The sequence below is a fragment of the Rattus norvegicus genome, chromosome 3 (assembly GCF_021556685.1).
Source record: "Rattus norvegicus strain SHRSP/BbbUtx chromosome 3, alternate assembly SHRSP_T2T, whole genome shotgun sequence".
In the NCBI taxonomy this organism is placed as follows: domain Eukaryota; kingdom Metazoa; phylum Chordata; class Mammalia; order Rodentia; family Muridae; genus Rattus; species Rattus norvegicus.
Window position 1 is genome coordinate 60,456,059 of NC_141536.1, and position 19,631 is coordinate 60,475,689.

Below are 19,631 nucleotides of genomic sequence, written 5' to 3' on the forward strand. Positions count from 1 at the left end.
ACTACAAGGTGGTTACATACATTAGAATTAATGCAACATAATTAAACGACAGATGTGGGTCTGAAGAAATGACTTAGTAGTTACAAACCCTGCCCTTCCAAAGAACCAGGGTTCCCAGCGTCCACAAGGCAGATCATAGCCATTTGTTAAGTCCTGATCCAATGTATCTTACGCCCTCTTGTGGCCGCTATGAGTACTGCATACATGTAATGCACAGACATGCAGGCAAAACACCCATCCACATTTTATATATATAAATTTTATAATATTTTATATATATATATTAAAGATATACATGTGGAAGGTTCAGTTTTCACTCTGAGAAACCTGTAAGGGCAGAAAAGGGAAAGAATGGGGAAATGCTAGAACAGGAAAATGAGGCAGCAGCAAGTCAGCTGCCGAGAAGTTGCCTAAGGAACAAAACATGGAGCTTTTGCTAGGCTAAGGGTATGACGGGGCGTGACATCAGTGACACTGAAGGGACTCTTAAGAATAGAAGAATGGGGGGCTGAAGAGACGGATGGCTCAAAGGTTAAAAGTACAGGCTGCTCTTCCAGAGGTCTTAAGTTCAACTCTCAGCAACCACAGAGTGGCTCACAACCATCTGTAGTGAGATCTGATGCCCTCTTCTGGTACACCAGCATACATGCAGACAGAACACTGTAAATATAGTAAATAAATAAACCTTTTTTTTAAAAAAAGTAGAAGAATGGTTGTTTGTAAAGTCTTTGGATTTAATGTTGGTTCTAAAACAGTTGCCCTGAGGAGAGAGCTTGGCTCAGGGGGAGATTAGGCTGGTAAAATGTGCTGAGTTCACACCTCATTCCCAGATAAGGGAACAACAATTGAACAGAGAAAAAGAGAAAAATGTTGGCAATCACCACGGATGACTGCCATTTCTTATGTAATCACCACATGCCAAGTACTGTCTTAGGAGCTTTGGTAACAGCATCCCGTCACATAGCCGCGTAATAACCTTTGCCAGACAAGCATATCGTTCCCACTTTGTGGATGGAAAATGGAGACTGTGAGTTTAAGTAATTCTGTTTAGGCCCTACTAATGATGATGATGATGATAATGCATTAAAACAAAAGGAAAAAATAATTTCATCAGAGAGTATCATAAGGACAATAAAAAAACACAACAATCTATGAATACACAAGCACATAGCAGAAGCCTGTGATCAATTAAACAACAACGATGACAACAATAATAATACTTTCCCAGCAAAACCAATTGAACCTAGAATGACAAGGATCTCAAACTCCCTGGAGCACCTCACCTGCCTTTATCAAGTGTACGGCAAACCTGTCTTATTTGTAGCCACCGTTACTGCCCTGGGGGGAAGGGAAAAGAAAACCTTCCTTCTCCTAAGGCAGTTTCCAAATACAAAAAAGCAACTTGCTTTACATTTGGTCTACAGAGTAAAGGCCAAGCTCACCGGAAGCAACAGCCACAGAAAACCTGATTTGCTCTGCCTGCAACAACATCCACAGCCACGGCTCTCAGGACCAAGAAGACAGGCACACAGCTGAGAACACCACGAATTGTAGTTCTGAACAAAGTACCATCCAGATCTGAACAATATCAAGTGAAAGTTATGAGCGCTAAGAGAACAGTTACAAGAAGAGCCTAGAAATAGGAGGGGGGAAATCGATCGTGGGTGGATAAGAAATGGAAGGGCAATAACAGAGTCTACGGTGCAAGGTTCTGAGTATCCTCCAACCCAGGAGGGACATCTGGAGCTTGGGCACACAGCAGGGGTGTAGAAAGAGCAGGAAAGAACTTGGGGTCTTTACAGATATTTTATGGGCTCTTCAACATACTGATCATTAAATATTTTCATTTCTTCCCATGGCTTTCCTGGACTGCAGAGAAATGGGCGTTTATTGAAAATCACAATTGGGTTGCTCATCCTCAACTTATCAAAGTCTTTAAGAAGGATATGGGGAATAACGTAGCTGATCAATAACAAAAGATTAGCAAAATGTTCTCCCAGGTATTCCTTACTGCTGTAGGGGCATTTTGACTGACATCTCACAAAACTATGAGACGTAGTTAAGGCTCGGTTTGGTGGGTCTGTGTAGAGTTATAACCTTTCAGATGGAGAGAAAATGGAGAGAAAATACCCTTCCCACAAGTTTTGCTACTATGCATAATAGCACCCAAACTCTAGAGAAACTCGTGTCTCCCTGGGACAAGATAAAGTCATGAAATGACCACAGGACCAAGGGTCAGTAAGAACTTTCCATTCTTGGGAACCATGTGGAAGTGACACCCAGCTCTATTACTCAGGAACTGAGGGAATGGGAACTGACTGCCTTTCAGATCCAGCATCCAACATCAAGTCCAAATCACTGTAAAAAGGAAAAGACAGGAAAACCAGACCACAGCCTGCCGGGCTTGCCTTTCCCCTGGACTCCAGTGTGTCCACTGCACCTATTGCTCTGGCAGTTGCTAAAAATATACTGGGGGGGGGTGCATTTTCCAAACTAAGCCTCTGCTTGGTTCCCGCCGTTGAAAGCTGCCTGCTGTACCCGAGCTTGAAAATGACTGGTCCCTTTATTTGCCCCACCTCTTTAAACTCCATGAAGAAGACTGGAATGGGTCAGAGGTCCAGTCTTCCCCTGTCTTCCCTACCCTGGAACTCATACAAATTTAAGCTATGGAAACGGTAGGCATCAGGCATGTAGTTAGGTGCTCTGTTCACCTTCCAACCTTAAACTACAACATGAAAATCACCATTTCCCGCCCTCCCCCCACTCCCACCCCACCTCTCCATCTCCGTCCCCCACAGACATCAGAAACGAGACACAAAATACCCATTTTCTTCACGATAACACTGAGATTCTGGAGGTTACGCCTTTTTCTAGCAGTTCACAGATCCATGCTAAAACATCCATACAGACATCTTAAGGCTACTCTCTTGACCGAGATACACGTGGTATTACTGAGTGATATATGAAATTTCCCATAAGCCATTGTGCCAGGAAAGCACCATCCCATCAAAGACCATATAACACTCTACCGAAACTCAAGAAATAATTTAAATGACAATATCTGCAAAGGGTCCAAATAAAAGTGGTCCTAGTTGTCAAAGAATGGGGAAAGGCAGGGCTGGGGAGCCCAGGACAAGCAGAGTCCTACCTGGTAGGCATCGGGAATGTTGACTGTTTCTCCGTGTTCCCCGACATAGCCAATGATACCTTTGCCCCAGGGGACCTGCACCTCATTTGAGTTCTCTGTGGTGCTGCAGGGCAGCAGTGGGGTTCCTGCATGCACGTCAAAAAACTTGGAGACCAAAGTCTTCTTACCAGCAGCTGCCCCTTCCACTAAGAAGAGAGAGCAGCGGTCAGCGTCCACCATGAGACAGACAAAGATGAGGATCTTGTAGCTTAGGCTGGTGAGGTCAAGGTCATTGGAGATGTCCTTGACCAGTTCCAGGAAAAACTGTCGCTCATTATGCTTTTTGAGGTGGCATTTGTAGTCGATGGCCGTAGGGGGATACTGAGGAAGATTCACCCTCGATTCCAGCAGGGCACTGAGAATGTGGGCTGTGGTGGGGGGCAGAGAGCTGGCCTTTCTGAGCAGGGCTCGCCTCCGGACACTGCTCAGGGGCTCCTGGGCCCGGGAGGTCACCTGTTCGTCGTAGGTCCTGTTCACATGGATGGCTTTGGAGCGGGCAAAGCTCTTTCTCAGCTCTTTCTGCGAAGCTCTCCTCTGAAGGTTGCCATCGCCCCGGCTGCCACTGGCCCAACTGGGACTCAGAGGAACCCCGGCACTTTCCCCACCACCGGACGCGGGATGACTGTTGGCAGAACCCTGGGGTCCAGCACCACCACCTATGCCAGTGCTGTCTCTGGCACTGCTCTGAGCCAAGCTGCTAGCGCCAGCCAGGGCAGGCCTCAGGTCTGAAGCCCCCTGTCCCGAACTGTGCCTTTGTAGCCACTTGTCCACCAGCTCCTGCTTTCCTTTTCGCATCAAGTAATCTTCAAACAATTCTGGGTGCCTATCCAGGAAAGTTTCCACCTCCCCGAAGTCCAGGCGGGAGGCTGCCATGGTCCCGGGCACCCCTTGCTTCGCCTCTCTACTCTGGGACCCACACGTTAACCTGTCCTGAGGCCTCTAGTTGTTGCTGCACATGTTTGCCCACACCAGTGTCCCCAGCTCGGTACTACCTCCCCACCAGCCAACCGGAGGTTGAAAGGAACAGCAGGATCCCGATTGGGAGATACCTGCTCCTTCCGTGGCTCAGAGCGGCGGCTGCCACCCACCCTACCCCTGTTCCTCCTGCTCCGCACAGGTGCCTGCCGCGGCCACCGCTGCTTTCCCGGCGGCTCGCGCCACCTCTGCTCCGGCTCCCGCAGCCGCCGCTCCACCGCCGCTGGAGCCGGCTGAGTGGACCACTGTGAGCCGGAGGTAGGCAGGACACGCCCCGGAGTGAAGCTCTGAGCCTGCTGGGGATAGGAGGGGAGGAGCAGACGGGGCGCACAGCAGCCAAAGTCCACCGCCCAGAGTGCCAGGCGGTTCCTGGAAGAGTCTCTGCGCAGTGCCGAGTGGGGAACGCACCTAGGTGCCCCCTCCCCCGCCCTTCCAGTCTCACCTCCCTAGCCCGCCCCGCTCCGCACCACCCCCCACCCCCATCTTCCAGCTTTCCAGAAGGCCCTGGGGAGCCCAGTGGGAGTCCAAGTACTGAGAAATAGTTATGATTTGTGAGGATCAGAACCCAAAGTGCGCTCCGAAGAAATGAAGGTCCCCAGAGTCAGCCTGAGTTTTCTTTTTCTGGGATGAGACTGTACTTTTAGTTTACTTGGTTTCTCGAACTGCCCAGCACTCTGTGGGCGTGCAATACATATTAATCAAACTGGTTCCTCAGAAGTTCCCTGTGTAAGAGATTCTCTAACGAAACTCAGGGATATTCACCACCACCGCCCTTCTCTCAGTGATGAAGGGGAGCTGAACATTGAAGAGGGGGATAAAACTCAGTTACTCCGATTTAGGGAGAATCCTCGGAGCAGGGACTCATGACAAGTGGGACCGAGGACCAGGGGTCTTCTTTTCTGGTGCTCACTAGATCCTTCCGTTCTTTTTCTTTCACAGAAAGATTTCTCTCCTTCTCTTCCTTCTCTCTCAAAAGTCACACTGTCTTGGGGCTCATGGGCACAGTGACAGACTTCTCTTGACCCTGCCCTGGGATTCCAACGGATGTGGCTAGTGGTGCTAACAACTGGTTAAGCTAAACAAAGAGGAGCAGGGTGATGATCCTTTCTCAGAGAGTCCTCTGCTCCTGCTGGAACAGAGCAGATATAGAACCGAGGCAGCAGAGAGGCTCTTCCGGAATGCCAGAAGGGAGAACAACAGAAGCACGCAGCCAAGGAGGCCAGCGTGGATTCTCAGAGACTCCACGTGGCAGACCTAGCTTGATGTCCACAGTAAGTAGACATCAGAGTTAAGTAGGCAACCTTAAGGGAACATAATAATTGAGTTCTCTTGACAGGCTTATGACACAGCGGTTTGTTATCCCACTATAAAGACAGAAAATGCTGAAAAACTGAGTAACTGAACTCAGGGCTCGCAGTCAGCTGCATGTAGGTGCATTAGTTTGGCTCTCCAGGAAGGCATCCTCTTGACCATATCACTGTACTGCCTCCCATGCCTCAGGTAAGTCACATGTGCCAGAATTTAGACCAGAAACAAGAAAGTGGAGGACGAGATAGACTGTCCTTTAAGCATTCTTCTGACAACACCAGGAATAGAGAACGCTTGTTCAAGAGTTCCAAGCAGGCCCATGAGATGGCTCATCTGGTACAGGCACTTGCTGCCAAGCCTGACACCCAGAGTGCCCTCCAGGGATGTGCATGGTGGGAAAAAGAACTGACACCCACCTCCAATTTGTCCTCTGATCTCAGTGCTGCCCCCCCAAGACATAATAAATAAATGTTGTTCAAAGAATTTAATTCCAAATGCCCCTGCTTTTAAGCAACATAGCCTTGGGACTAGAAAGCCGATATGGATATAAGAAAGGCCTGGTGCTTTTCTTCTGTTATGCACAACCTGCTATACTAGCACCAGCAGGATGGAGGAAATGGCTGTGGTTGTTTTTGTAGAAACTTTATCGACGTGCGATTCACAAAGCTTTCAGTGCACTCGTCTGGAGTTGTAATCCAGGTCTGATGATGTAACTCAATTGGCAGAAAGCTTGTCTGGCACACACATACACACAAAGCTCAACCGTACATAAAGCATATAAGGAATCCCAGCACATGGGAGCTGAAAGCATCAGGATCAAAAGTTCAAGACCAGCCTGGGCTACTTTGTCTAACTACTACTACTACTACTACTACTACTACTATTACTACTACTACTACCACCACCACCACCACCATCACCACTGATGATGATGAAGATGATGAAATGATGATGAAGATGAAGACGACGACAACGACGATGTTAACAACGATGATGATAGGGAGCTGGAGAGAAGGCTTAGCAGTCAAGAGCATCACTGCTCTTCCAGAGAGCCTGGTTCCCAGCACCCACATGGGAGCTCATAGCCATCCTTAACCCTAATGTCTGGGGATCTAATAATGTCCCCTTCTAGCCTCCACTGGCTCCTGGCACACACATGGCGCACATACATACATGCAGGTAAAACACTTGTATACATAAAATAAAAATAAATAAATCTTCGAAGAATAAGTGGATGAATGAATGAATACATTAGTGAAGTCCAACATATTCAAGATGGTGTTTATGGGATGAAGAAAAACAAAGTAAATTCACAGAGAAATTGGGTGCCTGAGGTAGGGAACGTGAAGAGTGAAACTTAAGGAAGAGTCGGAGAAAGGGAAGAGGCAGTGAGCAAGCCTTTCTGAGGAGGGGACGGCCCAGCAGAAACCTGAGGAAAACAAGCCGAGGTACAGCCTGAACAACAGCACACCAGGTTGCAGAAGCACACGCTAACATTACAAGAAGGAACACGGTTGGGTATTTGTGACACAGCCTGGGGACCAACTAGAGGCAGAGAGCCAGGAGCAGAATGCTGGGAGTTAAGAGTTGACAGCTGCCAAGAAGGTAAGTGCTGATGAAGAATTAAAGAAAAAAAATGTTCTGCACAGTGCCTGTCACAGGACGTGCTTAGTAAACATTATCTGCTAGTGTGTGTGTGTCTGTGTGTGTGTGTGTCGTTAGTGTTTCCACTGCTGCTGCAAACTGTCACAGCTCTGCTCCTTCAGTGACCTATCAGAGGGATGGCTAATGGTTTGCTAGGAGTGGCTAGCAGGGGCTCACGAGAACCTATTTTGGCCTTTGTTTCCAATGAATGTCCAGTTTCGTCATGCAGCTTATGGTCAGCCATGATGGAAATGTGTGCATGATGGAAGCCTACGTATGTTCCAAGTCTGGATGTATGAGTGTGAGTCAACGAGTCGGTCTCTGTCTGTGTTTCTCTTTGTGTGTGTGTGTGTGTGTGTGTGTGTGTGTGTGTGTGTGTGTGTATGTGTGTGCAGTGTGGATGCCCTGGCACATGTGAAGGTCAGAGGACAACCTTTGGATGAAGGGGAGTCAGTCTTGCCTCTCCATCTTTTTTGAGACAGGCTGTTTGTGATAGCATGTGAGCCAAGCTAGCCAGTCCACAAACTTCCGGAGAGTCTCCAGTCTTCACTTCCCATTCGCCATAGACCATGGGGGTTATAGATGCTTATGCTACTGCACCCAGCTTTTGCATGGCATCTGGGGTCCAGACTCAGGTCATCAGGCTTGAGTGGCAAGTGCTTTTACCCAGGGAGCCTTCTCCCTACCTCTGGGATTTTTTTTATTTTCAGATTACGGATTGTTAAGTACTTACCAGTATTGGACGAAAACAATTAATTAAAGAGTAAACTAAGTGTGCTATAGAACTAAAATGAAACATTACTCTGCCACCAAAGGGATGAAGTGCTGATATACAGACAACATAAAAACATCATGCAAAGTGAAAAAAGCCACCACTTGTGTTGCGTGATATTTATATCAAAAGAATAGGAAACTCCATTAGACATGGAAAACCGGACAAATTTCTGAATGAAAAAGGAAGAAAAATGCCTAAAACTAAGTGTAGATTAAAATGTTCATTGGCTGTGCTCAGTTCCCTGTACCTTATTACCTTCTTGTGGTACTGAGATTGACCCTGTGCTCAGCTCCCTGTACCTTATTGCCTTCTGTGGTACTGAGATTGACCCTGTTCTCAGTTCCATGTACCTTATTACCTTCTTGTGGTACTGAGATTGACCCTGTGCTCAGCTCCCTGTACCTTATTGCCTTCTTGTGGTACTGAGATTGACCCTGTGCTCAGCTCCCTGTACCTTATTGCCTTCTTCTGGTACTGAGATTGACCCTGTGCTCAGCTCCCTGTACCTTATTGCCTTCTTCTGGTACTGAGATTGACCCTGTGCTCAGCTCCCTGTACCTTATTGCCTTCTTCTGGTACTGAGATTGACCCTGTGCTCAGCTCCCTGTACCTTATTACCTTTTTCTGGTACTGAGATTGACCCTCGGACCTGGCACATATCAGGTAAGCACTCCACCACTGAGCTATCCCCTTGCCATCATTTATTTCCTCTTTTCAGATAAGGTCACACTAATTTGCCCAGGCTAGCCTTGAGCTTACTCTGTATGCCAGGCAAGCCTAAAAATTACAATCCTCCCACTTCAGCCTCCTAGACATCTGGAATTACAGGCCTGTACCACCACTTTCCAAAGGTGGGCAGTAGGACACATTTTAAATGAGTAAATTATATTTCAATACATCTTTTTTTACAGACCAAAAACCCATTTACTAGCATAGCCCTGTCGATAATACAGCAGTACCATGCGCGGGACGGCAAGAAAGGCCTCAAGCATCCTCAGAGAAGGGCACACAGAGCAGGGCGAACCAGCTAGATGCTCAAGGTAGAAGCTTCATAAACAGCCTTCTTGACATCCAGCATGCCGTTTTACAATGCACCAGTCTCTGAAGACAAAAGATGGAGATAAAAACTCTGATTTTGTTAAACACATATGCATTTTTCACATCGTGGTAAGATGCATGTGCCTTTATGACCTGAAACACTTTTAGGTCCAACTCAGTGGCATTAACGATGTTCACACTGTTGTCCAACCACCACTAGTGCAGACAGAGTACTCTTCAGATCTTGCAACTCAATCTAAAACCCCTGACTTTGATCTTGGAGCTCCTTTTTGCAAAACAAGAGGCAGGGTGCCAAGAGTACTAGAAAGGGTGGAAAGAACAGTAGAAGAGAGATCTGGGGGATGCATTTGGCATTTCTGGTTTGGTTTCGAATTGGCTATATCTGTGCTCCCTGCCTGGCACACGGAGTCACGGTATCACTGAAGTGTTATCTGTTGAGGCAGAAGGCTGCACTATCTTCCATGTGTTGCTGTGGCCCAATCACCATTCCTTCTTCACTTCGCAATGTCAGCATCCCAACAGGAAACAGAACACACACAAATCAGAGTAATTCTAAGAGGACTAAATTACAAAGGCTAACTTAAAAGGTAGAGCATAAATAAACTCCGGGGACAATAAAACAACTCAGGACACAACAACAGAGAAGTCATCACCCAGCCTGAGCATAGGACAGAAAAAAAGGTTCCAGGATTTAGGAGAGACACTTGCAAAGTGATGGCTGTCTTGACATGCTCAGAGACAGCTGTCACTGGACACTGAGAGCTCAACTCTATCTAGAAGGAGGATATCAGGAAAAAATATCTCCTGCTCATTTTCGTCTTTCCTTCCTGTCAACGACCAGACCTCACTAGAAGCTGAAAGGCAAGGGAACCTGTTGAATGGAACCCTATAGGTCATCTTACCAGGTAGAAACAGACAAAACAGGAGCTAGGTCAGGTCTAGAGCAGAAAAAGGGAAGTCTTCAACCCTACATGGGACCTCAAAGAAGTCTCATTAAGAAATAAAACACAACCGTATCTCCCCTTAGGAAATAACTCAAATAATCTTCTGTGTAATTCTGCCCTCTTCTGCTCATCTGCTAATTCCATCAACACTGTTATAATATACTCTACAAGAGCAGTTGCAGAAGCCCCTCATGACCAGTCCTACTGAGGAGGTATGATATCGTGCGACTAGATAATGATATTGTAAGACTTTGCATAGCCAGTAGAATCTCCTAGGGACTATTATACCTGAAAATGTATGCTATTTCAAACATCCCATAATTTAGTATCAATTTCTTGAGTCTCTAACTCTTGCCTCCGAAGCTTGCCTCTAACTGTTTTATCCTCTAACGCAGACACCACTGACTTTTATTAGCTGACCTCTGGGATCATCAAATATGGAAGGGGGACTGAAACATATGAAACTACCTTAGACCGCATTTGCTTATAATGATGGTTTTTCTGCATCTTACAGATGTTTTGGTTAACCCTTACATCTTCTGTTCCTCATGGCATTCATTGGGATCATCCATGTGGCTGCCTTCAGACAGAAGCCAAGCTTTGCTGATGTACCCCTTGTACATATCTGGGGGGTACAATGCTGGCTGGGGCTGTTTAGTTCTTCTCTGAGGGCTCTATTTTCATAAAGCGTTCATTCTCCAGGTCTTCTTTATGTGACTTCCCTCTTGGTGGCATGAAGATGATGTCTTTATGCAGAGAGGCAGGTACAGGATAGAACAAGGCCCGTCATTGGACAAGAAGGAAGGATAGGCGGGAACCAAGTTTTAGGAAGAGGAGGAGCCGGAGCGAAGAGAAGGGGCGGGGAGAACATGGCAGCAGATGTTAAGATTCTTCTCTGCGCATAGATACAGGCTGTTATGAATATTTTTAAGGAATGGGTGTGTACAGGATTTTGTGCTACCTAGATGGGCAAATTCTACCTTATCAGTTGGATCAGAGGTTATTGTGTGGTGCGTTCTTTCATGTGACGACTTAGTTGATTGAGTTCAAGAGAAGGTGAGTAGCAGGACTCACCATGCCTGCCATGGAATTGGGCATGGCGTGGTAACAGCCCGCCAGGGGAACCGTGAGTGAAAGCGGCGTGGCAAGGTGAGCTAGAGGTACCCCGCAGTGCCATGTGGCCCCATGGGTGCCGGCACTAGAGAGAGTGCAAGATAACCCACAGTGCCGTGTGGTCCCACGGTGCCGATGCTAGTGCGGGATTAAAAGGTTCCTCCAGTTTTTTTTTTAATATTTACCGCAACAGTGGAATGCCTTCTATACTGGTATAATATGGAATCTGTATTCCAAAAGGGAGCTGCATAATCTAAAGATATAGCTCAGGCCAGTTAGCTGAGACAGAGGCGAAAGTGTGTGTGCGCACAGACCCACTTTCGTGGGAGCCACGCATCCATTTGCTCCTAAACGCCATAGATAACTCAATGTATCAGGGTCACTCTGGTTCTATCCTAATCACTCGATTATATACAGTTTCGCTCAAATGTTTCTATAAGTCAAGTCTCCATCACCTGTCCATTGTCTATAAACTGTTATTTTCTTCCACATGACTGAGGTAATCGGGTCACAGCCTTGCTCATAAAGTCTTTTATCTATTGAATTTAGTCCTTACCAAAAGACATATAATGAGGTGATTAGCAGTCCCCTAAAAATATATGAATGCAGAACCTGTGTGTGTGTGTGTGTGTGTGTGTGTGTGTGTGTGTCTGTGTCTGTGTCTGTGTCTGTGTGTCTGTGAGTGTTCTTCTAAGTGGTGAATAGTTATCTGCTTTATGCTCCTGGCAGGTTGGGTTGTGCACACATTGCACCTACCCAAGAGCTCCCTGGATTTGAGAATGAAAGACACACACACACACACACACACACACACACACACACACACACACACACACACACGTGCGTGCACACTAACATGCACCACCAGCAGCAGCACCAACAGATTTTGATTTGCCTTGACTAGCTCAATGGCTGGGCACTACACGCTCCCCTCTGGTATTCCTGACTTAACATCTTCTGAATCTATAGTTTATCTTTGCTGCCCTAGTTCCTTCTGGGCACCCCCCACCCCAGTGCTGCATTCCCTTTCCACCAACATTGCTGGATGCTTTCCCTCCTGCAGCTCTTAAATCTGACCCCTCTCAATGAGTCATGGCGATTCTCCTTCTCTTCCTCTCCCCCTTGGTCCCTTGCCCTCACAATCTAAAAGTCCCGCCTCCATCTCCCTGCCCAGTCATTGGCTGTACAGCAATTCTTCATCACCAATCGAAGCTAGTTGGGGGCAGGAAACCTCAGCATCTGGAAGCACAGCTTTTGGGAGCAGAATTAAGAAAGCATTAGAACCAACTCACAACATGATCTTATTTGGAAAGAAAGTCTTAGCAGACATGATGAAGTTAAGGCTCTCAACACAACATCATCCTGGACTGAGAATAAGCCCTGAATACAATGGCATAGCATTTCTTAAGGAGAAAAGACACCGGGACGCACAGAGGAGAAGGCGATCCAAAGACAAGACTAGAGACAGGAGTCATGTGTCTAAGTCCAAGAACGCCATGAACCTGAAGCAGGCACCTCAAGCTAGCAAAGAACCAGGAAGTTGATTTTCTCTCAGAAATGCCACATAAAACACAAGCCTTCTGAATACCTTGGAGTTCTAGTCTACAAAAATCATAGGAAAAGTTTCCTTCATTCTAAGGCACCAAATGTGTGATTGATGTGTTATAAAAAGATAGAGGGGGGGTATGTTCTGTGGAGGTGTAGTCAGGTATGGGGGAAGGGGGTGTTTCTGCGAGCCCATCTGAGGCATCCTTTCCCCTGAGGGAACAGCCATAAACTCAGTATAGTATAGGATAGAGAGAGTCAAGAGGGTAGTAGAGGAAGAGAGAGAGAGAGAGAGAGAGAGAGAGAGAGAGAGAGAGAGAGAGAGAGAGAAGTGGCTGGCCATGAGCATATGGATAGAGAGGGTGAAGTGAAGGCATGAGCAAGAGAGCAAGGAGGCGGGAAGCAGCCTCTTTTATGAGTCAGGCCTACCTGGCTGTTGCCAGGTCACTGTAGGGCGAAGCTTAGACAGAATGTTAACGTGATGTTGTTACAAAAGCACCGAACTCCTCTGCATTTGCCTTTATTTCATCTCTCTTCCCATCATCCTCCATGATCCAAGTTTGCAACCCGTCCAGCTTACAGCCATGAACATTCTTTTAGGGTCCTCCCACATCTGCCTCTCAAACTCCTTTTCCATTCACACCTAGTTGAAATGTTACATACCCTGTGGCTGCCTTTCCCTGTGTCTGTCCAATCCTGTATTGTGCCAAGGTTCTATCAAATCTCCCACTATCAAATGAGCTTCAGCCTGAGCTGCCAAGGATATTTGACATTGACATTGGTGAGAGCTTCAAGCATGTTTGTTTGTGCAAGTCATTTCATTAAACTATGGATAAATCAAATTACTGGCTAGGAAGTTTCTTCAATGTTGGACAGTGTTCATAGTACCAGAATGTGCTATGTAGGCTGCTGGAGGGGACAGGAGTGACATCAACAGTCTTACCCAGCTGTGAACCATACGAGCTGTTATGGAGTTTGAGACTCCCTAGAAAAGACCACAGATTCATCTGCACTAAAGTTAGTTACATGTATTGAGGCTACTCGCAGGACAGCAATTTTCGAACAAAATTAGAGCCTCCTCCTCGAAGGGGGTTGAGGGAAGGAGTTTTAAAGGTAAAAGCTACAAAAAGACCTTAAGTGCACACTAGCAAGGCAAGAGCTGTTCTGTTCTACCAAGTTTGGGTAGTCAAGGTGACCTCAAAATAGTCCTCGAATGTCTGCATAAGCCAAGAAAGCAGTTAGTCATAATCATAATAAAGCAGATGGTCATGGCTGTACATTTCTGGGTCAGGGGTCACTGAATCAGGGTTGCTGGATTGTCCAGGAACTGCAGTCAGAGACAAGTAGCTAATGTGTACCAAGACAGATTTCTTTAGCAACCACAGCTATGCCAAGGCACAGGACTAGCATGAAGACTGTGGGATATCACATTACTTTCTAATTGAATTTAAGGCCCACTCCACAGGAGGAAACACATGCCTGGTGCTATAAACTGAGTAAAGAATTCATGGTTAATATGTTCACAGACCCTAGGAGTGAACCTACTATTATTTTCTACATGGGCACAATATCAGACCACTCTCTAAATTACCTCTATTCCCATAGATTAATGTGACTCTCAGATCACATCCCATGGTTGTTAAGGAAGGTACTCGCAGCTGGTCAAAATGCAGAGGGTAAATGTCTATAAAGTTCTTAGCCAGAAATGGGACGACTATCTAAGACACACACACACACACACACACACACACTCGAGGCTCAGGGACAACTCAGAAGAAGGGGTAAAACAATTTGAAGATCGAGAAGCAGTGTCCTCTGGACACATAGGACAGCTGCATTCCTGAGCTCAGAGCAGCTGTGTTTTCCGGCACACGGCCTGCACATGATGAAGCCAGTCAACGTTACAGCATGTATCGTGGATCAGGAGCTGTGCCCCTACCCTTAGCTGAGGAGCGATGGACAGTTGATGGCTTCTGTGGAAGGAGAGTCCATTTGCTTTGTGGGTGTGGGGCCTAGTAGGTTGACCACACTGCAGTGGATGGCCCACCACCCATGAGCACTTAGTGGATTTTTTTTTCTTTAGTTTAAGAAGGTGTGACACAAGCTTTAAAGTGCAAACTCATTTGAACTGGAGAAGAAAAATTCCAAGAAGCCAGGTTATTTGAAATGCAGATCATGCTAGGTTTTGGAGCCTTCTCAGCCCAACCTAAGAATGTTTTCTCTCTGAATGTGTGTCTTGCCTTTGATTCCCAGTAGTTTTCATAAAGTGTCTACTTTGCCTCTGTTCTTTGCAGCCATATCTCCCTATTTGTTGTTGTCAATGTTTTTTAATTCTGGCAACAGATTAGTATTTCCTGGAGCCTTGGAGCCCTTTAGAACAGAGACCTAGCACTAAAATAAATAAAATAAAATAAACGTCTTTTTTTCCAAAAAGGAAGACATTATTTATTCAGTTCAGATAAGCTTTCTCTGCTAAATCTGAATTTTTGCTCTTACGGCAATTATCTTGACTGAGGCTCTCAGATATAACAATAGACCAGAATCTTCTAGTCCTAGCTTCAAAGAATCTCTTCCCTAATTATTTCCCACTGTGAGTAAAATGTCAGGACAATTTCATCATTAGCCTAAAACCCAAGCCAGTGGATTTTACAATGGCTGTGAGTTTTCCTTGCATAGACTTGGAGACGTCACAGAAGAGACACAGTGATGGCGGGGCCAGCAAGCAGCATCACCAGCTCAGATATAAGCTAGCCTGGCACGCCAGCACTTTCTAGGAGCAAGTATGAGAAGCAGAAATGAGAACAAGCAGAGCTCTCTCCTAGGACGCGAGTAATCAGGGGAGTGGTTATATCATAAAGCAATGAGCCGGGGTTCACCAGAGGGAGAGTGAGAAATGACATGAGAAAAGGGAAGGCAAGGATGCTGTGTGGTGTCTTTGGCCTGCTTTATTCCGTACCTTCTTCCTTCCAATCCATGGCATGCGGCTGGCATGGACTCGCTGTCCTTCCTGTGGAGAGAGAAGACCTCTACCATCCCTCAGGTCTCACATTATCACTTCATTTAACGAGTCTTGGTCAGTGAATTCGAGCAGGAACAATGAGCATCGTGTCTTTATTTAAGACACTGGGAGCCTCTCCCGTGCTTCTTCCTCTTCCCCTCTCACATAAGAATAGGAATGTCCAATACTGTAATCATGGTTCCAGAATGGGAAGGCACAGGAAACAGAACCAGAGATGACCACAGCCTACCTGCCACAGGCATGGGGAGATGACCATTGTTGTTCCAAGTCCTTGAAATGCTGTCACTACAGCAAAACTGGCCATAAAGAAGCTGGTATCTGTACGTGACATGTAGCTGTGATTAAAATAAGTGGCCTAATTTTCAGTTCTGGAGATTAGCAGGGAAAGTGATACCAGGAGCTAGAATAGCAACTCATACAGGAATAAAATATTTGGGGAAACCAACACAATATCTTCATTGGTTAATTACTAAATCTAACAAACGTACAACTTCCAGCAAGAATTCCTAGAAACAATGTTTGTGGCAGGTGTCTTTGGGGACCAGATGTGACCCTGTGTAGCAGACACTTACTGAATAAACTAACTGATGAATGTCTTCCACTGTAGCAGACATTCCTGCCATGGCAGACACGGGCACACGTTTTCCCACCTTTGTCTTAATTATCAAACTGCGTTTATATGGTCAGCATTTTCACCCAATGTCAAAATCCTACCCTCCACCCCCCAAAAGGGTAACTAAACCCAAGGCTCTTATCAGAATACAGTAACACTTGATTCCATGCAATTGCTATAGGGCAGACATTAAACATGGGTGGTGGCAATTTAAAGGCCAGGGGTCTTGGTTTTAAAATGCTTGAACATATCCAGCCTAAAAGGTAGGAAAGTCAGACACTGGAGGCCAGGACCCAGGTCTAATCCCACATTTGAAGATGACCACCAACTAGGTCTATGATTATGAAAATGTCTGTCCCTCCTTTTCTTAATTTCCCAATGTTTTCTGGTCTCTGCCTCCATGCCTTTACATTTTATGTTTTTGAGGGTTTCTGGAGATTTTTCATACCCCTCCTCCCCCCTTTTTTCTTCAGTTTTCTATTTTCATCCTTCTTTTCTCCTTTTTGGTGTTTTGTTTTGTTTGCTTGCTTTTGTTTGGTTTTTTGTTTCTTGAGACAACTCTGTGTAACCCAGGCTAGCCCCGAACTCTGTGTCTTCCTGCCTCAGTCTATCAAGTGTTAGGATTACAGGTGGATAGCACCACATGCAGGAATTTCACCGTTGAGAGGGAGAGGAAAAGAGGTGGGAGGGCAGGGAGGATGGCCCCACATGCCTTCTCAGTCAGAGTGGTCTTGTTTTGGATACTGAACTGTCCTTAGTGGAGAACCGCATTTAAATAAATGGCTCCGGAAATAAAACATACAAGAAAGTGAGAGATCTGACCCAGCATATACACTTGTTTTACATACGAGAAAACCCTGCCTTCTCTGCCTACTGTGTCTGTCCCCAGCCCTTGCGAGCCTCACTACCTCTCACCTCCACAGTAGCACCCTGATCCCCCCTGCACCCACCACTTAGTTTCTGGGCTTAAATGAGGTCCCACTGAGTGCACAGCAAGGCACTCAGGCGGAGGTGCTGCACGGCTCTGCGGTTTCAATGCTCAGGTGGGCGATAAGGTTTCGGCCATGGTAAACCCAGAGAATCCTTACCTGTGTTAGTTTAGGTGAAGATGAGGGAGAATTAAGCAAACAGCAAACTTTGCAAATGACGTGGTAGTATACATGGTATATTGTAAACAGTGAGTTAAACACAGTGTATGTGATCTTGTTGTACACAGGGTTCAATTCAACTATTCCTCTTCTTGAACAAACGCTATGTCACTTCCCACATGAAGTCAAACTTTACATCTGGGAAGTCCTTTACCCAGTGTAATAGATCTGAGGAAAGGTCTAACGATGTTCTGCTACTTCCTAAAGACGTCTGTCCTGACACGGCACAGACTGTCAGGTGAAAAGGCTCCACATTCTGACTTTTGTAAACAGGCTCATTACTCTGAGCTCCCTTAAGAATGGATATTGAACTGGATGGCGCTAAAGGTAGGAGTTTTTATTCAGTCATCTGACTTCTCAGTTCTTCTCAATGTTTTTGCTCTTGATCTGATATCAGTGCAACTTTCCTCAATCACTAGTCTCCTGTTTTCAAATTTCATCATCATAACATTTCTAGCTACCATAAGTGTTCTTCCCTTGAATGTTTAAGTTTAGGAGACATTAGCATAACTTGACAATTTTAGACATTAGTAAACTTTTCTTTTCTTGCACTATCCAGGCACACTTATCAGGTTGAAGGCATTCGTATGACTAAGAGATTCCTCTTGCTCCTAAGTTGTATTGTACAGCTACTGTGGCTGCTGTAGTCATGGTGCCATTGTCTAGGGAGCAAAATCACACAAGTGCTATGAACAAGAAACTCATTGCCAAGATGAAACCACAAAAAACTTAGGTAGGAGCTGGGGAGGACATGGTCTAAATGTGGATGGCAGAAGGACCGCAGCAAAGTCACTGACGCTACCAAGAGGAGTTGACGAACACTAGAGAAGGCTGCTGACAGCAAGGAAAGACGCTATTCTGACACTGTTAAAAGACCTTAAAAATAACATAAAATTAGGCTGATTTAAGGGACAACTGCAACAAGAAATTTTGGTGCTGGAGAAAAATTCAGCTCAAGGATAAATACCAAAAAACAACCAGGGACTTAAAGCCCAGGAACAGGGTGAAAGGTCAGTGAGTGGAAAAGCAGTAAGAGGAAAGAAACACCAGAGGTAAGGGGAATTCTAGGTAAATAAATTTGACAGGATTCCTGCTGAAGGCAGAAAAGGGTGCTCAGCTACCAAAGACGGGAATCTGCCAAACCAACTAGGAAGAAGTCTTGCTAAAACAGGTCTAAATAACTAAGGCGAGGCCAAGACCTAGGGCCCAGTCAAGGAGGAGACTTCAGGACAGCCTGACTGGAATTCAGTCAGATTAGAGTATTACTGGCTGTGCACATAGAGAGACAGGCTTTAAGTCATTAGTGTCAGCCCCCAGGGCAGTTGGTTGGGAAGAAAAAGCACAAAGCAGGAAAGGATAGTCCTAAGAGGGCAAACTGGTACTCTGCTACAAGTCACCACTGATGTGACCTAGCTAAGCCAGGTCCTCCACCAAAGCAGCACACATGCCTGCTGTAGAACTCAGGAGACAGAAGAAAGGGGCCAGAACTGGAGGGACTTCTGTCCACCAAACAGGAGAGCTAACGGATGTGTAGCAAACAGGCTGCATCCAGACAATGAACTGACCCTCCAAATATAAAGCTTTCTGTGTGGCCCTTCTGCCTCCCAGTCTCAAGCAAATTGCTCTTGTCACCAGCCTGACTTGGAACCATGCGAAGAATTCCAAGAGACTCAACTATAGCTAAACTGGCACAGAATAAAGCCCTTGGCATGGCCAGAAGTGACGTCATAAAAGCCATCCTAAAATAAATGCACACCTTTCAGAGACAATTTCAATAAGAAAGCCTATCACAACACACAGCTCTAATCACTATGCTCACTTCTAACATCTCCTCCAGCTTTTCTGTGAATGAAACATTGCTACTAGCAAAACGGGGAACTTTTTTTAACTCCCACCAAGACCAAAGTTTAATGCAATAATCAATACATGGCTACCTCAACAACTGTTACAGCAGAAATCTACTTAAAGAACAGCTATTCATTTCTCCCCAGATTCCCTTTGTCATCTCAGTCCTCATCATTTGCCTCTACTTGACCTAAGGCAAACATATTTAAACTCCAAACCTGAAGCTCCTTGCTCCTCCCTGCAGTGTGGGCTTGTAGCAACTCCAGCAAACCCTTCTGGCTGGGCTGTGTCAATCTGGATTTAGTTAGGAATGAGGCTTGAGTTCAAGTTCCATCTTGCAAAGCTGATGGGCCCCATGCAAACAGGCACCAGTGTGTTGTCTAATTCTACACAGGGCTTTGCAAGCCTAGCTCTGCTCTGCTCTGCTCTGCTCTGCTCTGCTCTGCTCTGCTCTGC

The 19,631-nt window shown here is 46.0% G+C and overlaps 1 protein-coding gene across 2 annotated transcripts in view; it reads right to left on the minus strand.

The window, feature by feature from the left end:
• Pde11a (phosphodiesterase 11A) overlaps positions 1-19,631 on the minus strand; it is a 370,466-nt gene that overhangs the window by 342,643 nt on the left and 8,192 nt on the right. The window contains 1 exon segment of one of the 2 annotated variants that reach the window (NM_080893.2): positions 3,149-4,258. Coding sequence (NP_543169.1) covers positions 3,149-4,060 — 912 coding nt within the window. The 5' untranslated portion in view covers positions 4,061-4,258. 2 annotated transcript variants of the gene reach the window in all.